This window comes from Camponotus vicinus, unplaced genomic scaffold (genome assembly GCF_025532165.1).
Source record: "Camponotus vicinus isolate PSW18456_S1 unplaced genomic scaffold, iyCamVici1.0 SCAF_7, whole genome shotgun sequence".
NCBI classification, from domain to species: domain Eukaryota; kingdom Metazoa; phylum Arthropoda; class Insecta; order Hymenoptera; family Formicidae; genus Camponotus; species Camponotus vicinus.
Window position 1 is genome coordinate 12,938,635 of NW_028141979.1, and position 27,179 is coordinate 12,965,813.

The window sequence follows — 27,179 nt, forward strand, 5'->3', positions numbered from 1 at the left end:
AGTTTGTAGCGAACACCATCAATTTGAATATAGGTGGCAGTTATATTTGCCAGCGTCTGTCCGACAATTATGAGAATCGGTTGGAGACGGGCATTGAGATGGTTACGATGCCTTTTAATAGTTTTCCTCAGGTCTCCTGGAACCTAACAGTAGAGAAAAAATCCATTTAGTTCCCAAAGAGAATTAGGACAAAAATAAAAAAAAATAAAATTGATGTAACTTGAAAATAATTATTTACAGTCACATGAAGAATGAAGAACTTTCTAGCCTCTTGCACTGATGGAACGTAACCTATGCTTTTCCCGCGCCCTCGCTTGCAGCACAAAGATGGTAATAGATATAATGTGATTACATTCCGTTTGTCTGTATAAATATTAAAGTAGGGAATATTACAAGTTGAGAAAAAAATTAAAACTATAGTGTATTTACCTGCAGGAGCAGCATGATATTGTTTAATCAGATCTCTTCCATAAATATCCGAAACAAAAATCTCAGTCTCTGCCAACTCAATTATTAACTCTTTTGCAATTTCCCACTTTTAAAAAAGACTTTCCTCCCTACCTGGGAAAAGCTCCTTAAAGTCTTGATTTAGCTGAAAAAATATGACAATCAATTAGCATTTTCTGAAGAATAAAACAAGCTTACTTTATTTATAATTATTACAAATTTTTTTAATTTTATTTTTAAATTATTTTTATTTTATTTTATTTCTAAATTATTTTATTTTTAATTATTAGAAAAATTCTTCATTGTACACTAACTAAGAGATATCCATTGGGAAGCTTCAAGACATCCCATTTTTTTATATACTCATCGATGAGTTGCTCTTCTTCATCTTCATAATTTTCATTTTTAATTGTGTTTTTTTGTTGAGCTTTACTGATCTCACACTGAGCCCTTGGTTTTGTCTCTAACAAGATTTTACGTCTAAGGGCATGCGTTACTAACCAATTCGCCAACAGTTGAGGCCAAGAATCCCGGCTTTTATGTCTCAGACATGTGATGGCAGTATTTATAGCGTGGTTTTCTTTATCAATGCTTCCTAAAATGATAAGAGAAGATTATTATTTATAATTATATTATTATTATATTATAATTATATTATTATTATTATTATTATTATTTATATTTATATATTATATGTATTTATATTATTTATAAGATATTATTTTTATAATCAGAGAAGAGAATCTTACCTTCTAACTTAGCTGGGTCAGTAATCTTTGTCTTTCCGAATGCTTCTAAAGCATATTGCACTGAAGAAGAGGAGCAGTGGAAAGTTCCTGCGTCCTTCTTTTGGTTATATTTAATATTTTTTATCTTATTAGGCAATTTGCCTTGAGCATTCTTATGTGTTGTGTCAGGAGGAATGTAATAAATAGCCTGTTAGATGAAAGAATTTTTCAGTAAGATTGAAATTGCTTAGATAATCGACAATAAGATTTATTGAAAGTAGCTTACTGGATCTTCAGTGGGGAAAAGTGCACATATCTTTTTGACAATTTCTACATATTCAAACTGGGATGGCCTGTAATTCCACATAGAATAAACATTAACTTATATGGAAACATTGGACCAGCTAACACTGACATTTCTTCAAATTATTATTATTGTAATTGACTTACACATAGTTCACTTTCAACATCTCGTGAACTATAGCATTTGATATTGAAGATCGATCTGTTTCATTTAACATCCCTTTCAGTTTATAATTATTTACTGCCGCCTTTGACTTTAGATCATAATTCTTTAAATATGTCTCAAGATCCTGAAAACACAAACAATAATTAAAAACAAAAAAATTGAAAAAAAAATGTGCATAGCAATTAAGAGAGAATATATATACTAATTCTTTCAAGTGGGAAAAGCCGTTGAAAGAAGCCAAACGTTTGTTTGGCTCACAATTTGACTTTAATTTGTTTCTCTTTCTATCAGATGCGTGTTTGCTCTTATTGTGAATATCAGATATTGAACTCCCAGCTTTAAAATTTTCAAAGCTTTCAGTTTCAAAATTCTTGACTGCTGTTTCTTTTCTTCTCTGAACAGCCTTAAAAAGCAGAATAACAATTTGAGCAGTGAGACATCACATGCTAAACAAATATTTGTTTTGATAATTCTTACTTGATCAGTTTCTTCGAATGATTTGACTTGCAATACAGGAAGTGAATTTCCCTCCTCATCCACAAACTGATTGTTATTAATAGTTAGGATAAAATCATCATGTGACACATTATCGTGCGACATCTCATCATGTAAATTTATAGTGTCTATATCTTTATAATTCTGCGTATTAATCTGTAATAAAAAACAGTTTTTAGAAATTCGAATGTTTTAATATGTAGAAACAAAGAAATAATAACACATTGATAATTATTTACATTAATTCTATTTACATTAAATTTACATTAAACCTAACCTAACCTTAGAAAGCTGTTCAAATTGACGACATGAAGATCAAATATATGTGGACACCAAGCAAAATGCTGTTTTGAATATAAATAATTACCTATGTGTTTTAAGAGAGAGATGTATGATACTATAATATAATATACCTCTCCTAATGTGACACTTTTTCTCAAATTAAATAAGCAGTCTTCGAAGTCTGCCCGAAGGCCAACTTCTGGGACAAGCTCTCTAATCAGATCTTGTCTGAGAACTCTCAACCTTCGCATTGAATTAATTTTTTCGTCTACAGCAAATCGTAAAACATGCAGTACATACAAAACAGCAATGCATAATACATAAAAATTCATACTTACTCTCAAAACGGCTAATTAATTCTGATAAGTTATGCTGAAGTAGCCACTTTTTCACTTCTTTCATGTTTTTTTTCTTTTATGTTTTACTAGGAAACTTTACTTCCGTTACAGAGCGTTAAATTTCTTAATCATGTTAGATTCTTCAAGCACATTAGCACATAATATGGCAGCGTATATAGGCATACGTGTCAGAAAGAAATCGGCGGTTTATTGGCCCCGCTAATGGAGGAGATACGTGGAGATACGCATTACGCACAGAAACAAAGACTGCGCGTATGCTCCCCTCTAGCAGCCAGAGTTGCCAGATCCGAGACGCGAGCAACACGTATGGCTTCTCGCGTCGCGGATCTGGCAGCACTGTAGTACTTTAGAATATATTCTTTATTTTATATACTATTCTTAACAAGAGACTTAACTTAACTTAATAAATGACTTTAAAAAAAAAGTATTCGGAAATTTTTAGAATATTCGATTAGAGGGAAGCTTTAGAAGGAATTTTTCTAAAATGAAGAATACAATTTTTTCGGTGCAGCGTCCTCTTTTTGGCGATACTACTTATAAAAGGAAAAAAATATACTTTAGATCTCATGTGTGTATCAATTCTTTATATACACTTTATGATAAAAAATTGAATACGAGTTTAGTCAAGTCTGGTGTCGCCGCGTTGCGGCAAGCGAAAAAACACGTGTCATATACTGTGTTCTTTTTATGTTATCTTTTTTAACAAAGCGAAAAGATGTCTGAGCACCTAATGTGGCACAAGTATGGACCGTATCCAGAAGTCCAGTCAAATCCAGATCTCCGCCCGTTTAATTTTATAATAATATTACGCCATTTATATATCGGGCACGAGTATAGTTCTGATGTGGATGTTTTCAGTTTTTGAAAATAACGCTGTGACGTGACAAACTTACATGGCGCGAACAAGTGTTATGGTGCCGGCAAGGCAATTTCTATCAGGGTTTTCCTGAAAAATTTACTAAGTTAAATTTTATTTTGTCAAAAAGTTGAATATTATAATAATAATTTGAAATTTAGAGCTAATAAAAATATTATAATGTCTATTCTTTTCTCTTATCCTATTGTTAATAAGAATTGACTAATTTTATGAAGAAAAGAGGAAATTTTCATTTTTTTATATATTAGCGTAATATAAATCGGTCATATTATTCATAATTTGTAGTTCATCGCGAATCGTCATGGAACATAAGTTATCGTTATATTCAGTAAACATTTAAGTAGGCGCCTTTATCTATTTTAGAAAAATTATGCATAATATTTTTACTTTTTATTTTACTTTTTTTCCTTTTTCTCATCATAAAGACATAAATAATTATACATAGTATAGCATTATACGAATTAATATGAATGAACTTATTCGATTCGCGATCTGATTTTGTTGAAAAATCGCTGGCGAATCAGCACGACTGATGATTCACAAATGCAAATTTAACAAATTTTGAATAATGAAAATTCTTTTCATTATTCCACGAACTACCCACGAATCGCGAATCATCCATCACGACTCACGAATATATGTAGTTTGGAGCTAGCACTATAAAATATCCTAGTTTTGTAAATTTTAATTCTGTCTTTTCAAATTAATTAGCATTATTTAATTCATATGTAAAACATAATAGAACAAAATTAATCCTATAATGTTACTGCCATCTTCAGTACTAAAGGGATTAATAATAATAATAATAATAATAATAATAATAATAATAATAATAATAATAATATTTTTCTGATATAGGTCAATACATGTTAAGAGCGACATCAACGCTGATGATAGAATTACAGGATAAAATAGCCCTTTCGCTTCATATGATGAGTTCACTGATCGAGATGACTACTCTAAGCAAGCATCATATTGAATTGAATAGCACAACTGTTCAATGGTTAAAACGTATTAGACCAATCTTTGAACGTAATTCAGTGATGTACGAACAAATGAAATTCGATTTAGAAGAGAAACTTCAAGAAGAGATAACGATTTTAAACGCACGAGTAGAGGACATGTTTCCTAGGTTCCCTCTCATTTATCTATATTTTATATTTATAGTATAGCGTTTTTTGTCGAGCACATTTTCCTATTCTACATTTAACACTTGCATCGAAGTAGGTATTGCCGAATAAACATTCTCCTGTAAGATGAAACGTATCAAGAGACACGGTAGTGTCTTAGCTAAGTCCCAGCGTAAGCAAAGATGCGCTCCGTGTCTTATTACGCGAGTCGGATTGAGAGTATAACTCGATATTTTTATTTTCTCATATAACCGCTCAATGGATCGAGTTCTTAGTAGAATTAATCGATAGCTTGGGTTTAAATTATATAATAAAAGTGTTTTTATTTTTGCGCTACGTGCTCTGTAAACGGAGATATCATGATGCAAAGTCTGAACTGTGAAAATTTCGATTAAGAAACGTCGTCATGGTCATCGTCAACTCCTCTTAACATAACAAAGAAATATACAGAAATACGTTTCCAACGTCTGCCACAAGAATGCGCTAGCAGTGATTCACGACGCAGCGTTAGTAGCGCTCTGTGATACTAACGGCGTTTAGTGATATTAAGGGCGCTTTGTAGCTGATTGGTCTATGATGAATTGTCAATCGATATCGAGCTTGAAATAATAGATGATGCAACTATATATGTATATCTATTACATGTACTTATTGTGTGATGCACTAATTATCACACATATCTTTTGATTTAAAATAAGAGCTATCGCACAAATTGACATAAGCTGCATATGCGTACATAAAACCGCTGGCTCAATGAACATCAAGCATTGATCAATATGGCGACTTAATACTCGATACTTATTGATCCAGCGGTTTTATGTTATATATAAATATTTGGATTGAAGTTAATGATGCTAAAGTTAAAAAAAAGCAGTGGCCTAGAGGTGCTAAAAATGTTCATTTACTTTTCTTACAAAAGATGACTAAATAATACATAAAAATGTTATAAAATAAAGCAGTAAAAAAATTCTTTATTAAACATAAACATTTATGTAACATCTAAGTTGTGATTAATAATTTATCATTTAGTACAATATTTCGATCAGTCTTATATAAAAAAAATATTGTAATGTATCAGCAATTTCGTGAAGAATGCTTTATATTTTGCATTATTTATAAACTGTCAAAAAATATTTAGATAAGTAACCAATAATTTGTCTCCATTTTTTTTAGTATTAAAAATAGAATTATGAAACTTACTCTTTTTCCGTTTTACTTATATATTCAATGATGAATTAAATAAACAAAACAATGATTATTTATCAATTTAGATTTGGAATTTTATTATGAATAATAAATGCAGATTTCTAATGGCAGATTGATTTGTGATTATCCTTTGTTATTTTTACAATTAGTATAACAAAGTTTGAAAAATCTAAATATTTACATAACCAAAAAGGATCGTAGTATTGTAATGAAATATGATGAGGGTGGCAAATTCTTAGCATATTCATTGAAAGAAAATTTAAATTTTTCGTTTAACATATAGTACAAAAAATAGTGATATCTCTAAAAAAATTACCTTTTTAAAAAAGAGGTAAAAAAAGGAGCTAAGTCCCGCGTAAAAAACTGTATGTATTTGCAAACCAGTGCGTTAACTATAAAAACCTATCTCCAAAGTCATGTTATTTTATAATATAAAAACCTATCTCCAAAAATTTGTGTTATTTTATATAACTATAAAAACCTATCTCCAAAGTCATGTTATTTTATACTATAAAAACTTATCTCCAAATTCGTGTTATTTTATACATAAAAACCTATCTCTAAAGTTGTTATTTTATATCTTACAAAAATTAATGATATCAAAAAAATTGTGCTAAGTAAAAATAAAAACTTATTAAAATATTTTAATTAAAAAAATTATACAAAATAGTTGTTGTAGTTTCTTACATTATATTCTACAAAATCAAAATAATATCAAAAATTTGCATTAATTAAAAGTATAAATTTAAAAGTAGTGTAACACTAAAAAAGTTGTACAAAATAATTGTTTTAATTTTTTACAAAAATAACGAAAACTAAAAAGTTGTGCTAACTGAATACAAATTTTTGCTATAAAATATATTTTTTTTATTTCCAGTATAAAAGAAAAACTGTATTAAATATTTTAAAAAATTATTGAAAGTATAACTAACTATTATACAGGGCGATCCTGAAAAACGTTATGTCTTTAAAATGACGTATTCCTGACACCATTCTAAGACAATTTTTCCTTTACCAAAATTTGATTTGAAGCGTAGTTTTTGAATTATGAGCAAAAATAGTTAGTAAATCACGCGTCGGGTACAGAAGGCAGGCAGGAGCGGCGCGGCGTGCCGCGAGCGCGGGCGCAGCTGACCGCCCGACGGGTGATTATCACCGCATGAGTCGCTAACTATTTTATCTTATAACATAAAATTATGCTTTAAATAAAATTTTGGTAAAGAAGAAAATGTCTTAGAATTACGTCAGAAATACGTGTTCCTTAAAATAACGTTATTTTAATAATGAAAAATTCCGGATCGCCGGCCGTCCGACGTTGCAATCAGCTGATTGCTACACGCGATGTGTGTATGGCGGAGTGTGTGCGTAAGAGAGAGAGAGAGAAAGAGAGAGAGAGGGAGGGTAGGAGGGACAGACATTCATACACACGCACGCACTTTTTTTCTCGCTCTCTTTCTCTCTTTTACGCAACACTCATACACTCTCTCATTCAGTCTCTCACTCACACTCTCTCGGTCACTCACTCACTCACTCACCTGCTTACTCACTTGCTCACTCACCTTGTAGCAGCGTAGCGAATCTTCATGCTATGTATTGTTGTTATCTGCTGCACGGTTATAATTGCTAGAGATGCGCGACACATCGAAATTTTTTCGATTATTAGTCTCACACTCGATTGACACAATACAGATTACACGATAACGAGTTTACTGTTTATTCACTCACTATTGATTTATCGATACCAAAAATTACTTTCAAAGAAACGCGAATGCAAACAGCACATGACTCGACGCGAAGCGACGGACCGCGGAGACTGCGCGACCACAAGAGTTATGTTGCCAGAAACGCGACACGCGACATCTAACAAACGACTTGCGCGTGGCGCGTGATTGACGCGAGATAAGACGAACGATCGGCTAAGAATTAAAATTACATTATTCTTGCGATTGACTTAAATCTTCGCATCGTGAATGCAATAATTTCGAAAACGTAATAACGTACAACACATGCTTTTTAAAATAATAATTATTTATTATAATTAGAAATAGTTATTATTTATAATAAATAATTAATTTTTTAAGTATGTCATTATACGTGTCATGTTTTCTACCGCATTCGCAATGCGAAGGTTTTAGCCGATCGTTCGTCTTATCTCGCGTCAATCACGCGCCACGCGCAAGTCGTTCGTTAGATGTCGCGTGTCGTGTTTCTGGCAACATAACTCTTGTGGTCGCGCAGTCTCCGCGGTCCGTCGCTTCGCATCGAGTCATGTGCTGTTTGCATTCGCGTTTCTGTGAAAGTAATTTTTAGTATCGATAAATCAATAGTGAGTGAATAAACAGTAAACTCGTTATCGTGTAATCTGTATTGTGTCAATCGAGTGTGAGACTAATAATCGAAAAAATTTCGATGTGTCGCGCATCTCTAGCAATCATAATCGTGCAGCAGATAACAACAATACATAGCATGAAGATTCGCTACGCTGCTACAAGGTGAGTGAGCAAGTGAGTAAGCAGGTGAGTGAGTGAGTGAGTGACCGAGAGAGTGTGAGTGAGAGACTGAATGAGAGAGTGTATGAGTGTTGCGTAAAAGAGAGAAAGAGAGCGAGAAAAAAAGTGCGTGCGTGTGTATGAATGTCTGTCCCTCCTACCCTCCCTCTCTCTCTCTTTCTCTCTCTCTCTCTCTCTCTCTCTCTCTCTTACGCACACACTCCGCCATACACACATCGCGTGTAGCAATCAGCTGATTGCAACGTCGGACGGCCGGCGATCCGGAATTTTTCATTATTAAAATAACGTTATTTTAAGGAACACGTATTTCTGACGTAATTCTAAGACATTTTCTTCTTTACCAAAATTTTATTTAAAGCATAATTTTATGTTATAAGATAAAATAGTTAGCGACTCATGCGGTGATAATCACCCGTCGGGCGGTCAGCTGCGCCCGCGCTCGCGGCACGCCGCGCCGCTCCTGCCTGCCTTCTGTACCCGACGCGTGATTTACTAACTATTTTTGCTCATAATTCAAAAACTACGCTTCAAATCAAATTTTGGTAAAGGAAAAATTGTCTTAGAATGGTGTCAGGAATACGTCATTTTAAAGACATAACGTTTTTCAGGATCGCCCTGTATATATTATATTTTTTTAATAATCATATGAATATATTTTGAAGTTTAATCAAAAAAGAAAAAGAAAATGCAAGTATAAAAAACAGAAATTGTTATTAAAAAAAATAAAAATTTTTTAAATTAATACAAGAAAACAAAATTTATAGAAATTAAAAATTAATATAAGTAAAAAAAAATTAATTAAAAAAACTTAGACTTAGCAGTGCTAAGTTTTTTTAATTAATTTTTTTTTACTTATATTAATTTTTAATTTCTATAAATTTTGTTTTTTTGTATTAATTTAAAAAATTTTTATTTTTTTTAATAACAATTTTTGTTTTTTATACTTGCATTTTCTTTTTCTTTTTTGATTAAACTTCAAGATATATTCGTATGATTATTAAAAAAATATAATATATATAATAGTTAGTTATACTTTCAATAATTTTTTAAAATATTTAATACAGTTTTTCTTTTATACTGGAAATAAGAAAAATATATTTTATAGCAAAAATTTGTATTCAGTTAGCACAACTTTTTAGTATCGTTATTTTAGTAAGAAACTACAACTATTTTGTATAATTTTTTAAATTAAAATATTTTAATAAATTTTTATTTTTACTTAGCACAATTTTTTTGATATCATTAATTTTTGTAAGATATAAAATAACAACTTTAGAGATAGGTTTTTATATATAAAATTACACGAATTTGGAGATAGGTTTTTATAGTATAAAATAACATGACTTTGGAGATAGGTTTTTATATAGGTTTATATAAAATAACACAAATTTGGAGATAGGTTTTTATAGTATAAAATAACATGACTTTGGAGATAGGTTTTTATAGTTAACGCACTGGTTTGCAAATACATACAGTTTTTTACGAGGAACTTAGCTCCTTTTTTTACCTCTTTTTTAAAAAGGTTTTATTATAACATAGACTGTCTCTGCTGAGTAACAGACATCAAGGCGCGGTTGTGTTATGCTCACAAGCTAATTGCTTGCTATCGAACCTCGATGCCTTATGTTGGAAAAATCTATTCGGAAAGTGTGAGTGACGATAAAGTTCGACGTCTTATTCATTTCACAGTTTTATATCGTAGTTGGTTCTATTCTTGTTTACAGACAATGCACTGCATAGTAACGAGACTATTCCGCAAATCGCGCGTGAAGAAACACTTATAAAAGCTTGCAGTATGTGCATTTCGCAGATAGTTTGTATTCTTACGATCGTTGTTTAGACTGCTTCAATAGATTTATGTATAAGTCACATATCAAATTATTATAATTAAAATTAAATTATATTACAATTATTATAAATCTTAAAATATTAAGCGATACGATAGCGTGTGTGTCGCAACGCTAAATACAAAAAAACAAGTTTATGAAAATACTTTTAACAGACTTATCCACAATTGAGCCTTTATACAGAGGTCGCGACGCTATCAAATAGCTTATCCGGAATTTTATACACATCAATAAAACTTTCGATTAAGAACTAAAGTCGTAATTAAAAATTTAATGGCATTCTTATTATATAATGTGAGTATAAGCTTTGCGACTAATTTGCAAAAGATTAGTGTTTAATAGAAAGTATGATTGAAACGCTTTAAGAAACAAAATCATATGTGGATGTATGTGTATACGTGAGATAATAATGGTTACATTATACTCATTTTTTCAAAAATCGTCTCTTGGAATGAAATGTAATATATTTTTAAAAACCATCTCTGAAGGGGACGCTTCAATGTATCTGTTTTATTGACAAAACACTGTAATTTTTGGGCACGTGCCATTTTTTATTGCCTAGATAGAATTAAAAATCCTTTTTTACGGTTGAAGTATAGATGCAAATGGACACGATGAAGCCGATTATATACTGAGAAAGAAAAAAAGTATAAAATTACACTGTCCGACAAAATTTGACTTTTTTTTTGTCTTTGGCTTGCGAAGTGTCATTTTGCGAAGATTTTTGATCGCTGAATTTGAATCCGCGCTCAGAAAAATTCTATCACGTCATATTTTCGAGAAAAATGGAATAATATGGGTCAAAAATGATGATTTCGATTATTTTTAGAACGACATTGCGTTTAAAAGAATTTAATTTTTTTTATTTCGTCTACACCATCTTAAAGTGCTATCTTTTATCTTCAAAATTATTTTTTTTTATTTCTGTACAATTTTTTTAAGACAAGTTACGTGGGTTCGAAGTTAGGCATATCATATGTAGCTAGTAAGTTTCATATCTTAGTTTGCGCGCACTTTTATTTTTGTGGTTACGTGATTTGTGTTTCTTGGACTTCATATTCCGAGATAAGCATGACAGTCTCTTGAAAATCACTTAGTCACAATATGTGTTTCCCTGTGTTGGGTAATATCTAGATACATGTATCTAGATACAGTATCTAGATACATTTTGTGTATCTTGCCTGTATCTGAGATATATTCAAATTGAAGTATCTGTATCTGTATCTAGATATAAAACATAGTATCTGAACTGCTTTTCAGATACATTTTCAGATACATTTTTAGATACATTTTCATGTATTTTTGTCTGTATAATGGAAATAAGTATGTTCTTTTTTATCTGCCTATAACTTTTACTGTCGTTGATGGCGCCACATAAATTTGGGCACAAAGAGCGTATTCACAGACATCTATACTATCATATATACTAGACCGCTAACTTGCGTCAAATACATGTCCACGAAATTTATGTACTAAATTCTCACACATGCGTAACGTTGATGGACAGCAGTCACGTTTGTGATTGGTTGATGTTATGTACAATGTACATAAGTATGTAATTTGTGTATAAACTTACAGTTGAATATAAGTTATTTTTAAATAATATATAATGTTCTTCGTTTTTAATTAAAATTTATTACAGCCTTTAAAGATAAAATATATCAAAATATATTTAAAAGGTATATGATATAATTAAAATCAAGATTAAAAATATATATAGAAGATTAAAAATATATAAAGATTAAAAATATATGTATATAACATTTATATATATATTTATATTTATTTTATTACAAAATTAAAAGTTTATAATGTAAGAAGTACAAGATTTAAGGTGAAAACTTAAATATTAGCTGGCTACAAGTGTCCACCATATTAGTTTTCCACTAATATTACGCATGCGCGACCGCCATATTACATGGTTTTCGGGGACACATTTTATGTACAAAATCAATGGGAGTTAGGCGATCTAGTTATAGTATAGATATCTGTGAGCGTATTCCACTGAAGCCTATATCAGTGTTGTTCTCGGGGACGCTTTCTCGCGCATGCGCATTGAATGCTTAAAAATACGTGTACAAACGATAAGAAAAAGGCATCCTCTATTCAAATAATATTAAAAATAATCTAAAATGTTTTATTAATTAACAAATTATAAGTAAATAATTAAAAAATTAATAAAAGATATCAAATAAGATCATTTTGATACGTACTTTAAGACTATATTCAATGCGCATGCGCAAAAAAACGTCCCTGAGAACAACACTAATCTATATCCCTATATCAAACTACCAATTGCAAAAGCCGATCCGACTGTCGATCACGACTCTCATTAGCCAATCACAGCGAGGCGCCGACGCTTTTATATTTATGTGACGGACTTTATGTATAATTTATATATGTAGTTAATCTTCGTAGACAATGCAAAGTATATAAAAGTTATAATAACCTAAAAATTGCTAAAATATTGGAAGTGAAAAAAATGTCTGTGACTCCTGGAATCTTAGATGGAGAATTATTTAAAATAATTCCCAACGATTCTCAGAATAACAAGGAAAATTCGACACAAGTAATTGCTGAATGTATGTCATGTGGGAACAAGTACAGTGGTGCACTAAATGCAACTGGAAATTTTTATACGCATATTAAGGCAAGAATCTTTTTAAGATAATAGCATAAAAAATTAAAATAAATATCAAAATAAATAAATTAAATAATTACTGTAATGAATATAAATATAATAGTAATCGCCAGCTATTCAGAGCAGTTTGCAATTTGATAATAGTTTTCTCTAACTGCAAATAAGTTTGAAAGTTGTACGATTTTATGCAATATACATTTTGAGTTTAAATCAGAAAGAGGACTCAATTTTGTTAGATTAAGATTTTCTTATAACAATACAATGATGTATACAAATTAAATGTTGAAATAATGATCTAATAGAATACGTAAATAAAATCATATTTTAAGCTGAAGCGATATATAGTTATAGATAATATCTTATATGATTATTCAGACATTTTTTTTTATTAATAACATATATTTTTTTGATACAGAGAAAACATTCAACATTATTTAAAAAAGCATTACAAAAGAAAGAAGCAAAATGTAAAAATGCATCTTCATCATCATGTGAAACATCTGATCTAATACCTACAAAGCAATCAAAACTAATGAATCAGAATATGAACCCAGTGAGCAATAAGTTATCAAAAAGAGTTCTAAAAGTACTAAGGTTTAAGAGTTGGACGTCTGAAAACGCCATCTGAATGATAACATAATGATATCAGTAAATCCTCTAATGCGTCGATTTTAGAGGAAAAAAAGACTTCATATACATGACATCTAAAAGAATACTGTAGCATGACTTCTTATAAATGTCATCTAAAAGAGTACTGCAAAATGATTTCTTTTAAATGTTAAGAAAATGTTACTATTACCCAATAAACACATGATGGTATATTATACGTTTAAATCAAATATTTACGGGAGGTCTAAATGTGATAGATTTACCCAATAAACACATGATGGAATATTAAACATTTATTAAACGTAAAGTTAGTATAAATGTGGTATAAGGCCCAGTTCCACAATCCAGTTAACCTGAGTTTAAGTGGCGAATGGACCAATCAGGACCCAGTTTAACGTATTAAACTCGGGTTAACTCGAGTTGTGGAACTGAGCCTAAGTATATCAGATAAACGTTTTAATTTTTATGGTTTTTATACAATCGTATAATATATGATAATGATATCCGTTTTTATTACGTTTGCATAAAACAAAACGGATTTTATGCGTTGAAAAATATTATATAAGAATACGAAAAGAAACGTTTAGTTTCTAGAATGTATCTGCGTCTATTTTATTTCTTAAAATCGTATATTTATGTAATCGAAGAAACGTTTATTGAAAACGTATATAATTTATGAAAAAAATTTCATTTATAAATGTTTACAAAATTCTATTCTATAAATGGTATAATCTACCCAGACAGCACAAAAAGGCCAAAAGATGTCTTAAAGACGTCTAGAGGACTTTAAGACGTCTTTAAGTCGTCTTTTAGATGTCTTTTGGAGATGTGTGCTGTCTGGGTAAGTCTTAAAAACGTTAATAAATTGTTGCACGAATAATATATACACACCTGATTTTACAACTAAAATATTATACGACTAATAAACATTTTATTATTATATATATTTAACTCAAAATATGGTCAAATATATATAATAATAAAATATGTTTATTAGTCGTATAATATTTTAGTTGTAAAATCAAGTGTGTATATATTATTCGTGCAACAATTTATTAACGTTTTTAAGACTTAGATTATACCATTTATAGAATAGAATTTTGTAAACATTTATAAATGAGATTTTTTTCATAAATTATATACGTTTTCAATAAACGTTTCTTCGATTACATAAATATACGATTTTAAGAAATAAAATAGACGCAGATACATTCTAGAAACTAAACGTTTCTTTTCGTATTCTTATATAATATTTTTCAACGCATAAAATCCGTTTTGTTTTATGCAAACGTAATAAAAACGGATATCATTATCATATATTATACGATTGTATAAAAACCATAAAAATTAAAACGTTTATCTGATATACTTATACCACATTTATACTAACTTTACGTTTAATAAATGTTTAATATTCCATCATGTGTTTATTGGGTAAAGTCCATATCAGATTACGCCTACGCATTGAAAATTTAAGATTAAAGATTGGAATTTGACAAATCAGAACAAAAGGAACTAAAGTTTCTTTGTCCTGATTAGTCAAATTTCAACTTTAATCTTAAATTTTCAATGCGTAGGCGTAATCTGATATGGACTTTAATTTCAACTTTAATCTTGAATCTTAATCTTCAATGCGTAGTCAGATATAGCTTAGGAATTTTTTATTTATAATATTTTTACATATTTTATTATTTGAAAGAATATACTCAATAATATATATATATATATGTATATATATACACACACACACAACTCTTTTATGATAAATATATAATTTATACATTTTATACAAACATTAGAAATTATGTGGTATATATTATTTTTTTTCTTTCATGTATAAAAATATACTTTTATTTTGTTTTTGTAAACATAAAAAAATTGTATTTTTCTTATTATATATTTAAAATTATTTAAAATTATTGCATTCTTATACATATTTTATTGCCATATGTAAAAAATAAAGTTCTGTTACAAACCAAAATAAAGAAAAAGATTATTGCACATATTTAAAAAATAAAATTCTATTATAAGCTGAAAGCTTAAAGAAAAATCCAAAATAAAAAAAAATCAATATAAAGCTTAAAGAAAAATCCAAAATAAAAATCAATATAATTATAATATTTCAAAAAATTTCATTTCTTTTTTTCATGTCGTTTCATAGTTTGACTTATTCGATCTCCAGCATGCTGTAGCCAGTTCTTAATTACAGCTTGAATTTTATGCGATGAAATACTTTTCCCACTAACACTGATGATTACTTCTGAAAAAAATATTTATTAATTATAATTTCGTAATAAAAAAATTTACATATGTAAAATTTATATATATTTTGTGATGCACCAAGAGCATGTTACTCTGCACGAATATATATATATATATATTCATTGATTCAGTTATTTTGTTATTCATATTAGTCAGTGTACAGAATAATATGCTCCTGCTGCATGTGTATAGTATCACTAAATATATGTAAATTTTATGCCAATGCTCTACAATGTTCACTGAGTGTTTCTGTTAAAATTCTAGAGCATTAGATGCCAGTCTTGAAAAATCAGGTTCAAGTCGCTATTAGTGATGTATTATCGTATGTGTTTGTAATGTATATAATTCGGACTAATTTAAAAGTTTGAGACAATAAGATCATACCGATAATAACGTCAGTAAATTTCATGCATCTTGTTTCAATCGTGTTTTTCTGTCCTGTCCATGACAGTTTGTAGGCTAAAAGATCAGTTACGGTTAGTTTTAATGCATTTCTCACATGCTGTTCCGCATCTTCTATTTTTGTCAAGTTCTTGACTCACACAAATCTTTTTCTCCACAATATAATAAATAATCTCTCTGGTCCATTCACATGCGGTAGATTGATTATAGGTTATGTGGTTTTTGAGAAATATCTTGCGAAATGATTATTTACTGATAACATTTTCAAGAGAAATTAATGAGATATTTGAAAAGACCTCTTAAAGAGCTCTTCCTTCTAAGACTCTAGAGCCATCTATAAATAGATATCATAAAGAGCTCTTTTAAAAGACAGTTTGCAAATAGATACATTTATTGATATCATTTCCAAGAGAAATAAATGAGATTTTGAAAAATTCCTCTTAAAGAGGTCTTTTCAAAGATATCTTGCAAAAAAGATAACTTATTGATATCATTTTTGAGAGAAATTAATGAAGTCTTAAGAAAGTCCTCTTAAAGACTTCTTCCTCTCAATAATGCTCACTGGGAATATGTTAGTAAGAAACACTTTCTCAAAAGAACGGGTTTGCAAAATAATAGAATCAATATAGAATTTTACAATTTACAATTATATAAATTATATATAAAAATCTGTTGCGTTTTTGTTTCTAGGTTATTAAGCTTGTGTTATCATACATAATCAATGAGATGAGACCACTTGCAACCGTCGAGAAGCCATCATTCAAAAATCTTATATCCGGTATATCAAATGTTGAGTTACCAACACGGAAAACCTTAAAGAAAAAACTCGAAGAACAATTTGAATCGACGATTGCTGAAATAAAGATTCAAATTTCCAAAATTCAGTTTGTTTGCACCACTGCAGATATTTGGAGTTGTACAAATCAAAGTTTCATGGGAATTACTTATCTTTATCTCGATGATAACTTAAAAAGAAATTCGTGTGTTCTGGCATGTCGCCGTATGAAATTTGCTCACACGCACATTGATAGCAAAAATGTTAAGTAATGTTCATCAACAATTTGGATTATCTGTTGATAAAATGGTAGGAACAGTCACGGATAATGCCTCAAATTTTGGAAAAGCATTTCGAATATTTTCATTTGATAAAAACGAAATTGAAGAAGAGTCAGAATATTTACAAAACGAAGATGACATTGTTATATCTGAATTTGAACTTCCAAATAATTTTGACGATGACTTAGAAGAATTTGCTTTGCCAATACAATATAGGTGTATATCACATACATTGAATTTAATTGCAACAACAGATTTACGTGTAGCCCTATCTGATATCAAATAAAAGAAATTATACAATTCTTCATTTTCTAAAGCAAATGCACTATGGAATACAATACATAGATCAACGAAGGCGGCAGATGTTATTGAAGAAATCGCACATACTAAACTACAAGTTCCTTGCCCCACTCGTTGGAATTCAAGTTATGATGCAATTTGTAAATTACTATCGATTAAAAGTCACTTAAATGAAATTTGTGATCGTTTAGATAAGCCAAGATTCAAAATGATCGAGATTGAGTTTTTTGAAGAATATGTCGTGGTAATGAAGAGTATAGCATGTACGATTAATTTGCTACAGAGAGAAAACTATTGTTATTTAGGATACGTTTTGCCAGCTTTATTGCAACTTAAAATTAATTTGCAGAATTTTCACGAATTATCTAATTGCGAACCCTTGAAGAATGCTCTAATAGATGGAATTAACAAAAGATTCAAAAATAGTGTGTTGAATTTTGACAATACATGTAGCAAATCTTACATTATTTCATCCATGACTGTTCCTAAACTTAAGTTGAAATGGCTAAACTTGATATCGGAAGCAGGGATTTTTTCCAAAAACAACCCTGGACCATGAATATTGCAAAAATTTGCTTATTACAGAAGCAAAAAAAGGTACGAATTTAAAAAATGAAACCAGAATACCTTCTGATAACTCAGCATCTTCCGTGGAAGATGATCAATTCTTTAAATTTTTAAAAGATCAAGATCACATAGAAACAACAACGGATAGTGCTATCAGTATGGAGGTGCTTTCTTACTTATCTGATAAACAAAAAGATATTATATCAATAACACGTTTTCCTAATGTAAAACACTTGTTTTTAAAATTTAATACAATTATACCATCATTAGCACCAGTTGAGCGGTTATTTAGTACTGGTGGTCAAATTTTAATACCACGGCGAAATAGATTAAGTGACGATATTTTTGAAGCATTTTTGATGTGTAAGACTAATACTAATAAATAAAGCAAAAATGTCTGTTGTTTCTATGTGATCTTGATTCTTGATCTTTTAAAACAATAAAGTAGAAATGTAATGCAAAAAAATGTAAATTCTTTTTACATTGTTTCATCTGTATCCGTAATAATTTACACTTAAATTCTTTACTATCTCTTTTTCTTGTTTTCAAGTTTCTTTAATTTTAAATAGAAGGAAAATTACACATTTGATAAAAACCAAAAATACCTCGCTATCGACTACAACACACATTAATTCAAATAATTTGCTCGAGTCATTCTCGCTGCAGCTTGTATAAAAAATCATAGAAATGTAAACAAAATATAAAATAAAAAAAATAGAAGATATATTGAGTAGTTTTTTGTGCATATTACGATAAAATATTATTTAAAAGTATCTTATTTGTATCTGAGATACTTTTAAAGTATCTGAGTATCTGTATCTATATACATTTTAATTTGTGTATCTATATCTATATCTAGATACATTTTTTTACATGTATCTGTATCTGTATCGAGATACATTTTAAATGTATCTTACCCATCACTGGTGTTTCCGGAGTGCACCACATGGAGGTGATCTTTGTTTTCATTCACACTCCTTCTCTTTATATTTTAAAAAATTTTTTTATTACTATAAGAAATTAGGCTCTGTATATTAAAACATAAACTTAAATTTAAACGGGCAGTCAGAGCCAAACGCGGATGGTAGTGCGTAAGTTCAACGAGAATTAAGTTTTCGTTGAAACTTATTTGTGTGCACAGAGCACAAATTTTCTTGGTACGATACCAAGCAAATTTTTAAATAATTCTCGAAATTTAATTATTATCCCTCTTTCCCCCCCCCCCTCCTGTAGTGTTGTAGGCGAGAAAAATATCGGGCCGAAAGTCGCTGAATCGGGAATCGAACCCGAGTCTTTCGCTTGCCGGGCGACTGCTCTTACCACTGAGCTCAGTGGTAAGAGACTCGGGTTCGATTCCCGATTCAGCGACTTTCGGCCCAATATTTTTCTCGCCTACAACACTACAGGGGGGGGGGGGAAAGAGGGATAATAATTAAATAAATTCTCGAATTGAGAATTATTTAAAAATTTGCTTGGTATCGTACCAAGAAAATTTGTGCCCTGTGCACACAAATAAGTTTCAACGAAAACTTAATTCTCGTTGAACTTACGCACTACCATCCGCGTTTGGCTCTGACTGCCCGTTTAAATTTAAGTTTATGTTTTTTATTACTATTTTCTTTTGTTTTTTTTTGTTTTTTTTTGTTCTGTTTTATTTTTTTATTTTTATTTATAAGGTCGGAATCCGGCATCATTGCACCATGGAGCTTCCCTGACCTTCGCGCTAAACGGTGATAATTTCAAACTCATGTAACTTGATGTTAAAAAAATCGTACGGAAACAAAAAAATTATTTTGAAGGTAAAAGATAGTACTATAAGTGTAGACGAAATTAAGAAAATTAAATTTTTTTAAACGCAATGTCATTCTAAATATAGTCAAAATCATTTTTTACCCATATTACCCCATTTTTCTCGAAAATGTGACATGATAGGCAAATTCTGAGTACAGCATCGTTTTCAATGTCAAAATATACTCTGGAAATGATACTTTGCAAGCAAAAGACAAAATCAGTGTCGGACAGTGTTATATATTTATTTATCGATTTCTTAGATCAACATAGTGTCTAAAGCTATTCCCTTATAAAGATCATCCTTGTATACATCAGCCTTGTATAAATGTTTTGTAGCTTTTATGCATAAAACAATAGTACTGCTTCAATAGCGGACTGCACAGTAAAAACTTGTGGAACTGTGAAAATTGAGTTTAGTAGTCTAATTAATAAATGGCACCTGCCTAAAAATTTCGGTCCGTATGTACATGAGATGTCGGTAAAATAGAGTAGAAAAAGTAGTGCATCTTTTTTATAAATAACGTGATAAAGAGAGATATGGGATGAAGATTTAAATAAGGATGCTGTATCGTGTAAGAGTTCGCCGTTCAATAAGGGATCTTCTTAAGGATGGGATATAATATTTTAAAAATGGTATGCAAAAGTATGAAATCTATGCTGTTAGTTAATACTCTTAGAGACACTAATTTATTGCATACGCGCGTATAGCAAAAATAAAATTAAAAGCTACTCCTCGAGAGCAAAATTTATTATCTCGAAAATAGTGTGCCGTAAAAATATTGATATTTTTAAAAATACGGATTTATGCCATTACAGCTTAGGGTCTTAGGGAGATTAATTTATATTTTTTCACAAAATTTAAATCTAAGTTTTTAAATATAAATATTAAAAATTTATTCTTTATAAAATATAATTTATACACAATAAAAAATGATTTAAATTTAATTTTTACAAAACGCAGTGATATCCATCCAGAAAAACCTAAAAAAACTCACAAAGACGGAAAAAGTTTAAAAAGTTAAAAACCTCACAGAGGCAAATATGGGTGTAGGAGAATTATTTAAAAAAAATTCCAATTTACACGAAAAATCTAAAAAGAATTAAAAACAAAAAATGAAATCAATATAACTAGCCAAGTACAATAATTTTTGTACTATTAATTTATAATCGATATTAAAGAGTTAGAATTCGTTTAATTGATGACTCGTAGTGTGAATGAGACCTAGTGTTCGTAGTTTGTGCTTGATGAACATTACATGATTACTTAAATATTCGTGTAATTAGTTTCCCGAGAATTTCTCATGTGGATCGTACATCGTTCACGTTTTATTAGACAGAAGAAAATGATGATATCGCGTAGCGAATAAAATCGATTCATATTATTGTTTTATGTCTATTAAATCATAATTCCATAATAATTTATATATTCACAATAATTGTGTGAGTTTCTCTTCTCTTTCAAGTTAAAAATCAATTCTAAATGAATTCAGACTATTGCGGAACATGTTTCGCGCTTCTTTTTTTAGATCTGCCGCCATATCCCACATTAATCGTGTCTTTATCACTATGAGGATCAATAAAGCAAAATCGATAAGTCGAATAAAGTCGATAATATTTACAATTTTCTCTATGTAATCCATATCATTATATTTTTTTCAATAATATTCTGTTTATTCGCGACAGGAGCGAAGACACTTCAATATCTTTACCAACGATACTTATTAAAACTCCTCCATAATGTAATGTACGGGTGCCATGATATGATGTTTTCTGCCGGCGATTTTTCCTTTAAATGCGTATGCGTGTTTCTTTCTTATTGAAAACTGTGACTTTTTTAAATCTCCCCAGTGGAATATAACATGCACCGCGTATCCTTCCGTGATAATCGCTGTCGAATGAGACATTCTTTTTAATCACGGTCCATGTATCTTTTGATGATTAACGAATAAATAAACGAATAAAGAAAAGATTCACACACTTCTTCGAAAACACATATTTCAGTATATTGGCATTGGACTTGAAGGAGACTAAAATTGTTTAAAAATATATTAGTAAGAATTCTATTTTTTAAAATAGCAAAGAATTTACTTTTATTCTTTTGGAATTTGGTTTATAACAGCAGCAACAACAACAACAATAGAGAACAACAATAAATAAAATCTTTTAATAGCTTAAGATTTAATAGACACATCTTCTCTTACACACTTCTCCTACACACATCTTCTCTTATTTTAACCGCTTAATTTAAATTCAAGTTTTATATTTTTAATTAACAATATATCTCAACAATTTTTTGCCAGTTTTAATTGTCGACATTTTCGATTTTCTATAGATCGAGTTCTTATAGCATTATTGTGTATATATTGTGACGTTGCCGTCCCGACGCGCGTACATCCGCCCCGGAAATCTTGACGGGGCGCGAGCCGAGCGGCCGCGCCAGAAAAGAGATAGAAAGAGCCGTGTCGAAACCTCCGGAGAGACGAGCCTTTGTTATATTTCGCGTTATTAATTAATTTCTTTGTATTATTTTGTACGTCGGGCAACCCGCCGGAAAGCAACCGGAAGAGGCAGAAGAAGAATCCTTTTTGCGACAGCCGATACGACAGCTCCGACCTCCGATTCGAGAGCGGAGATAACGCCCGAGGATCAGGACAGCGCAGAGTAGCGGAATAAATTTGAAAAAAATAATGTCAGGATGAACACTAGAGATAGAGTAATAATGACGTACATGAAGTTAAAACAAAATGTATCTTATAGTTTGTTAGCGATTATATTTAACTGTTACTCAGCAAAACATTGCCAGCGAGTGTTCTATAATACAGTAAAAATATTAAGTAAGTGCTTGAAACCAGCAATTCCATAGCCATCAAGAGAAGAAATATTAAAAAATTTGCCTCAGTGTTTTGAAGGATTTGAAGATGTACGAGTGATATTGGATTGCACAGAAATTTTTATCCAGAAACCAGCAAATCTTTGTTGTCAAATAATAACATATTCGCATTACAAAGGCTCTCAAACCTGCAAAATTATGACTGGTGTTTCACCTGCAGGAAATATAACTTATATTAGTAAGCCCTATGGTGGAAGAGTAACGGATTCAACTATTTTTCAACAAAGTGACTTAATAAAATTATTGGAGCCAAATGATGCAGTAATGGTTGATCGAGGATTTTTAATAGATGAAGTGTATGAAATCAATCGTTTGAAATGCATAAGACCACCATTTTTGAAAGATAAAAAACAATTAAGCAAAGCAGAATCTATTTTAACATCTAAAATTGCTACAGCCAGAGTTCACATCGAAAGATCTAACCAGAGGATAAAAACTTTTAAAATTCTAGGTTCGACCATGCCTGTTAAACTTGTACCGATATTGGAAGACATTTTTACTGTTGTTTGTGCTACAATAAATATGAGTTCACCAATTTTGAGTGATAAAAATTTTATGAAAACTTGAAAATTTCATGTAATAATTTTATAATGTATGTAGGTTATGTAAAATCAAAAAATACACAAGTAAAAAAAAAAATTGAAATTGAAATTGAAATTGTAACGTTTCTATTGTAACAAATTTTGCTTTGCACAGGATAAATAAAGTCATAATAAGTAGCTTAATTAATACTGATATTTTATTACTCAACTTTTACATTTATATTATATAGTAAGTTTTACATAGTATACTCTCTTGTATTGTATTTACATTATACATAATAAACATTTTCATAATAAAATATTATATTATAATCTTTTTTGAACAACGTGCAACAAAAACATTATAATGTAAAAACTTGAATATACTTAATGTATAAAAAAAAAAAAACATAACAGTTGCTCCGAAGACTTATAAAGTAAGTTAAAATAAAGACTTTCGAAGTTTGCATAAAGATTCTTTTACTTAACTTCATACGATTATTAAACAGTATCACTAGCATGTTTCTCACAGCTTTTTCCGCTATCTTTCATTAAACATATTTCATGTAACATAATATTATAATAAACTTTTTTTAATGCTGTCAACATTTTAGTAATAAATATATCATTTCTACTTACTCTTATAGTATGCTCTATATCATTTCTACTTACTCTTATAGTATAATTTTTTATCAAAAGCAGAATAAATAACAAAATAAGTTAAATTTAAATTAAGCACTACCATTCCTAACTGAATCTGTCCATAGTATCGATGCTTTTCTTTCAATAGAATATTTTCTCCTTTTATAATAAGACATTTATTTAATTGACTATCCACAGTATCTGTGATATTTCTTGTTTTACCTTTAAATGGACATTTTATTTCCAATAAAGCTACAGGCTTTTGGTCCTTTAAGATAACTCCATCCGGAGAGTATGCTAACCAGGGATTTAACCTCGACACGACTAATCCAATTTCAATAACTGTCTTATTGGTACTCTCCCTAAAGGCATTCCGAGCTTCTTCTTCAGTCTTTTTACCATATTCTGTATACTCAGTCTTAAAAGCCTTTGGCGTAAAAATATCCTTACACTTTTTCTTCCAATCTGGATTTTTATTTTTTGTGTAAGTATACACATTATAGCAAATCGAACCAGTTATACGAAACTGTCGTTCTTCAAGCCATTTCGCAAACCACTCTTTGGTATCCACACATATTTGCTCAAGATCACCAGATAATTTATTTATAATATTTTCACAACATTCTTGTAACGCATTCACTTGGAGCTGTTTTAACGCTTGCATTACTTCATTGTCTTGATATTGAAAAATCATTCTTATAACCTCCTTCTCAATATTAGTAGTCTTACTTTTTTCTTGTAATGTGATTTGATTGTGCCTTCCGGATCTATAAAATATGTATTAATAAAAGATTTAATAAATAAGCATCATATTTTAAAGCATTGAATTATTTTATACATTTATAAATAATATATTTGATTTAAAATTTTAACATATGTTTCAGTATCTTAAAACAAAATTTATTAACAAATATTTTTAAAATTTAAAATAATTTTCAAAAAGTTAGAGATTTTCTTAAAATGGAGTTAGTTATTACATACTAAACTTACATATGCTTTGCCAAAGCAGAGTCTGGCAATTTTCTAATAATAAGGTTTCTAATATCCGACTGTTGAATCTCAGAAATTTCCATGACTGGTGTAGAAGCATGTTTTTTTTCTTTTACTTTGAGCAATGCCGAAGAGCCTGAATTTTCAATACATTTTAAAACTTCTGTTGTTCCTCCGGCTTCTGCACTCTTTTCAATATCAACATTTTTTTCAATTGTAGCACTTTTCATTATTTTTATTTTTTTTTAGGTTGTAGAAAGCATTGATGTTGTAAAAGTGGAGCTGCATTGTAATTATCAAGAGCTTTTTGGTAAACTTGCTTCCATCCACACTGCTTGTCTGTACAAGATAAAGTCTCAAGTGCTTCTCCTTTCCTATGAATATAATTTTTATGTAAAATTGATTTTTAATATTTAGTTACATAAGATACATGAATATATATAATAGATATTTAAATATAAGTGATAACATGCATTTCAAAGAGTATCAAGTATAAACATTAGCTTGAGATTTGAACTTACTGGTAGCAGTACCGTAGAGTGGCTATGATATGTTTACATTTTTCTCCTAAACCGGCCTTGCATGAACATGTACAAAATACAATTTTTCCACTTGTCGTCACTTTTCCATTAATTTCATGAGGATTTTCTTTCAGACTAGACGTTTGCAAGCATAAAGCAGTAAAGCTAACCACATCACTCTTGCAGTTTTGTATATTTTTACCGCATTTAATTATATGCCCTGCTTGAAATACCTTTTCACCCTCAACGAATTTTCTTTGGGCTGGATTTGTACCATTGTTTCATAACAACACTATATTAAGCATGGGCTTCTCGGCGCCATGTTGATGACGTATGCATATAGGCTCCGCCCCCATGTCAGATCCCAATAACGGCGCAGGGTTTGGAATTCATCATGTCATCTTAAAATGGCCGTAACTTTGCAAGGAAAAATCGTAGATGACCATTCGACAGCTCATTTTGAAGGGAAAGAGTAGTACTAAATGATGCAATTAGAAGAAAAGAGCTAAAAAATTTTGTGCGTCCTGTACATAACCTCAAAAGTAGCCCAAAAAGCCGTTTTTCGAGTATATAACCTCAAATATCTCAAAATCCTGACGTGATGGGCCAATTCTGATCTCGGATTCGGATTCTACGCAGAAAATTACTTCGGAAATGACCCCCAGCTGCCCAACAACAATCATGACCCCATTTTTTGTAGACCTGTGTTATCGATCGCATCGAACGCGTTCGTCGCAAGCGAGATTTTCCGTCTTCGCAAATTGCTGAATTACTCTCGCTCAATTATTAAGCCTCTTTTCGAACATTTTGCTGTCGACTAAAAGAGCGAGTGAGAGAATAATGTAAAAAGATCTGTAAAATTGAGTCGTCGATGAGATTGTCGAGATTTCCGTTACATTTTCGAAACGCCGTTCAGCCTCGCAAAGTCCGGCCATAAAAACGGGCCAGGAGAACTACAAATATCAGCACTTTCTTAGGGTCTCGATTTCGTGTTGTTATTCTTATCACCGCTATTGAGGAATTATCTGTTATACATTCCGTTATTTCAAATTTTCGAAGTTATGTTAACCGCAGTTATATTTCGTTAATTCAGATAATTAGATATTTCGTTAATTTGCTAATTTATGGTATTATTCTTCTATTTCTTTCTTGAATTCGTTATTTCTTTTACTTTATATTCTTTTTTTTATATTTCTTTTCTTGAATAAATTTGTTATATTTTCTTTTGTATTAAGCTCGCGTAATTTATTTGAGTGTTCGTTTTTCGTGAATGTTAAATTCCGTTGTGCCTGTCGATTTTCGTAATTCCCGAAAGCCTCACATAAAATAATTCAATATCCTTTTCAACAGACCCTGCCCCTCTACCGTTAGGTGAGCTAGTTGGCCCGTGGCGAATTAGGCTAGCGTTTTTCGCGTTATTCTGGCGTTTTAGCGAACTGATACGCAAAAGATCGTATCTGGCGCCCAACTTCGAGATCTCGAGACGGCCTTCGTTTCGCCGCGGCTCGCGCGAGAACATCCTCCATCTTAGTTCCTCCAAGCGCGAGTATCTCTATCCCTGTGTTTTTGACGACGTTTTCGCTCCCCCTTAGGATCCTCCTCTCTAACACCTCGAGGAGGATTGTAAAAAAAAATAA

The 27,179-nt window shown here is 30.4% G+C and overlaps 2 protein-coding genes across 9 annotated transcripts in view; one reads left to right on the forward strand and one right to left on the reverse strand.

The window, feature by feature from the left end:
• The window catches only part of Dhc62b (Dynein heavy chain at 62B), an 835,389-nt gene that overhangs the window by 143,542 nt on the left and 664,668 nt on the right, over positions 1-27,179 (forward strand). For 7 of the 8 annotated variants that reach the window (XM_083104284.1, XM_083104287.1, XM_083104288.1 and 4 more), the window contains exon 7: positions 4,516-4,789. In XM_083104284.1, coding sequence (XP_082960410.1) covers positions 4,516-4,789 — 274 coding nt within the window. Of the gene's footprint in view, positions 1-4,515; positions 4,790-13,414; positions 13,545-16,954; positions 18,218-27,179 lie in introns of those variants that run through there. The other variant, XM_083104291.1, reaches the window with a different exon arrangement.
• On the reverse strand, positions 23,273-24,695 carry LOC145974965 (uncharacterized). The gene is made up of 3 exons (XM_083105101.1): positions 24,071-24,695; positions 23,920-24,039; positions 23,273-23,379 (listed from the first exon to the last, which is right to left on the reverse strand). The coding sequence occupies exons 1-3, from the start codon at positions 24,693-24,695 to the stop codon at positions 23,273-23,275; spliced, it is 852 nt and encodes a 283-aa protein (XP_082961227.1).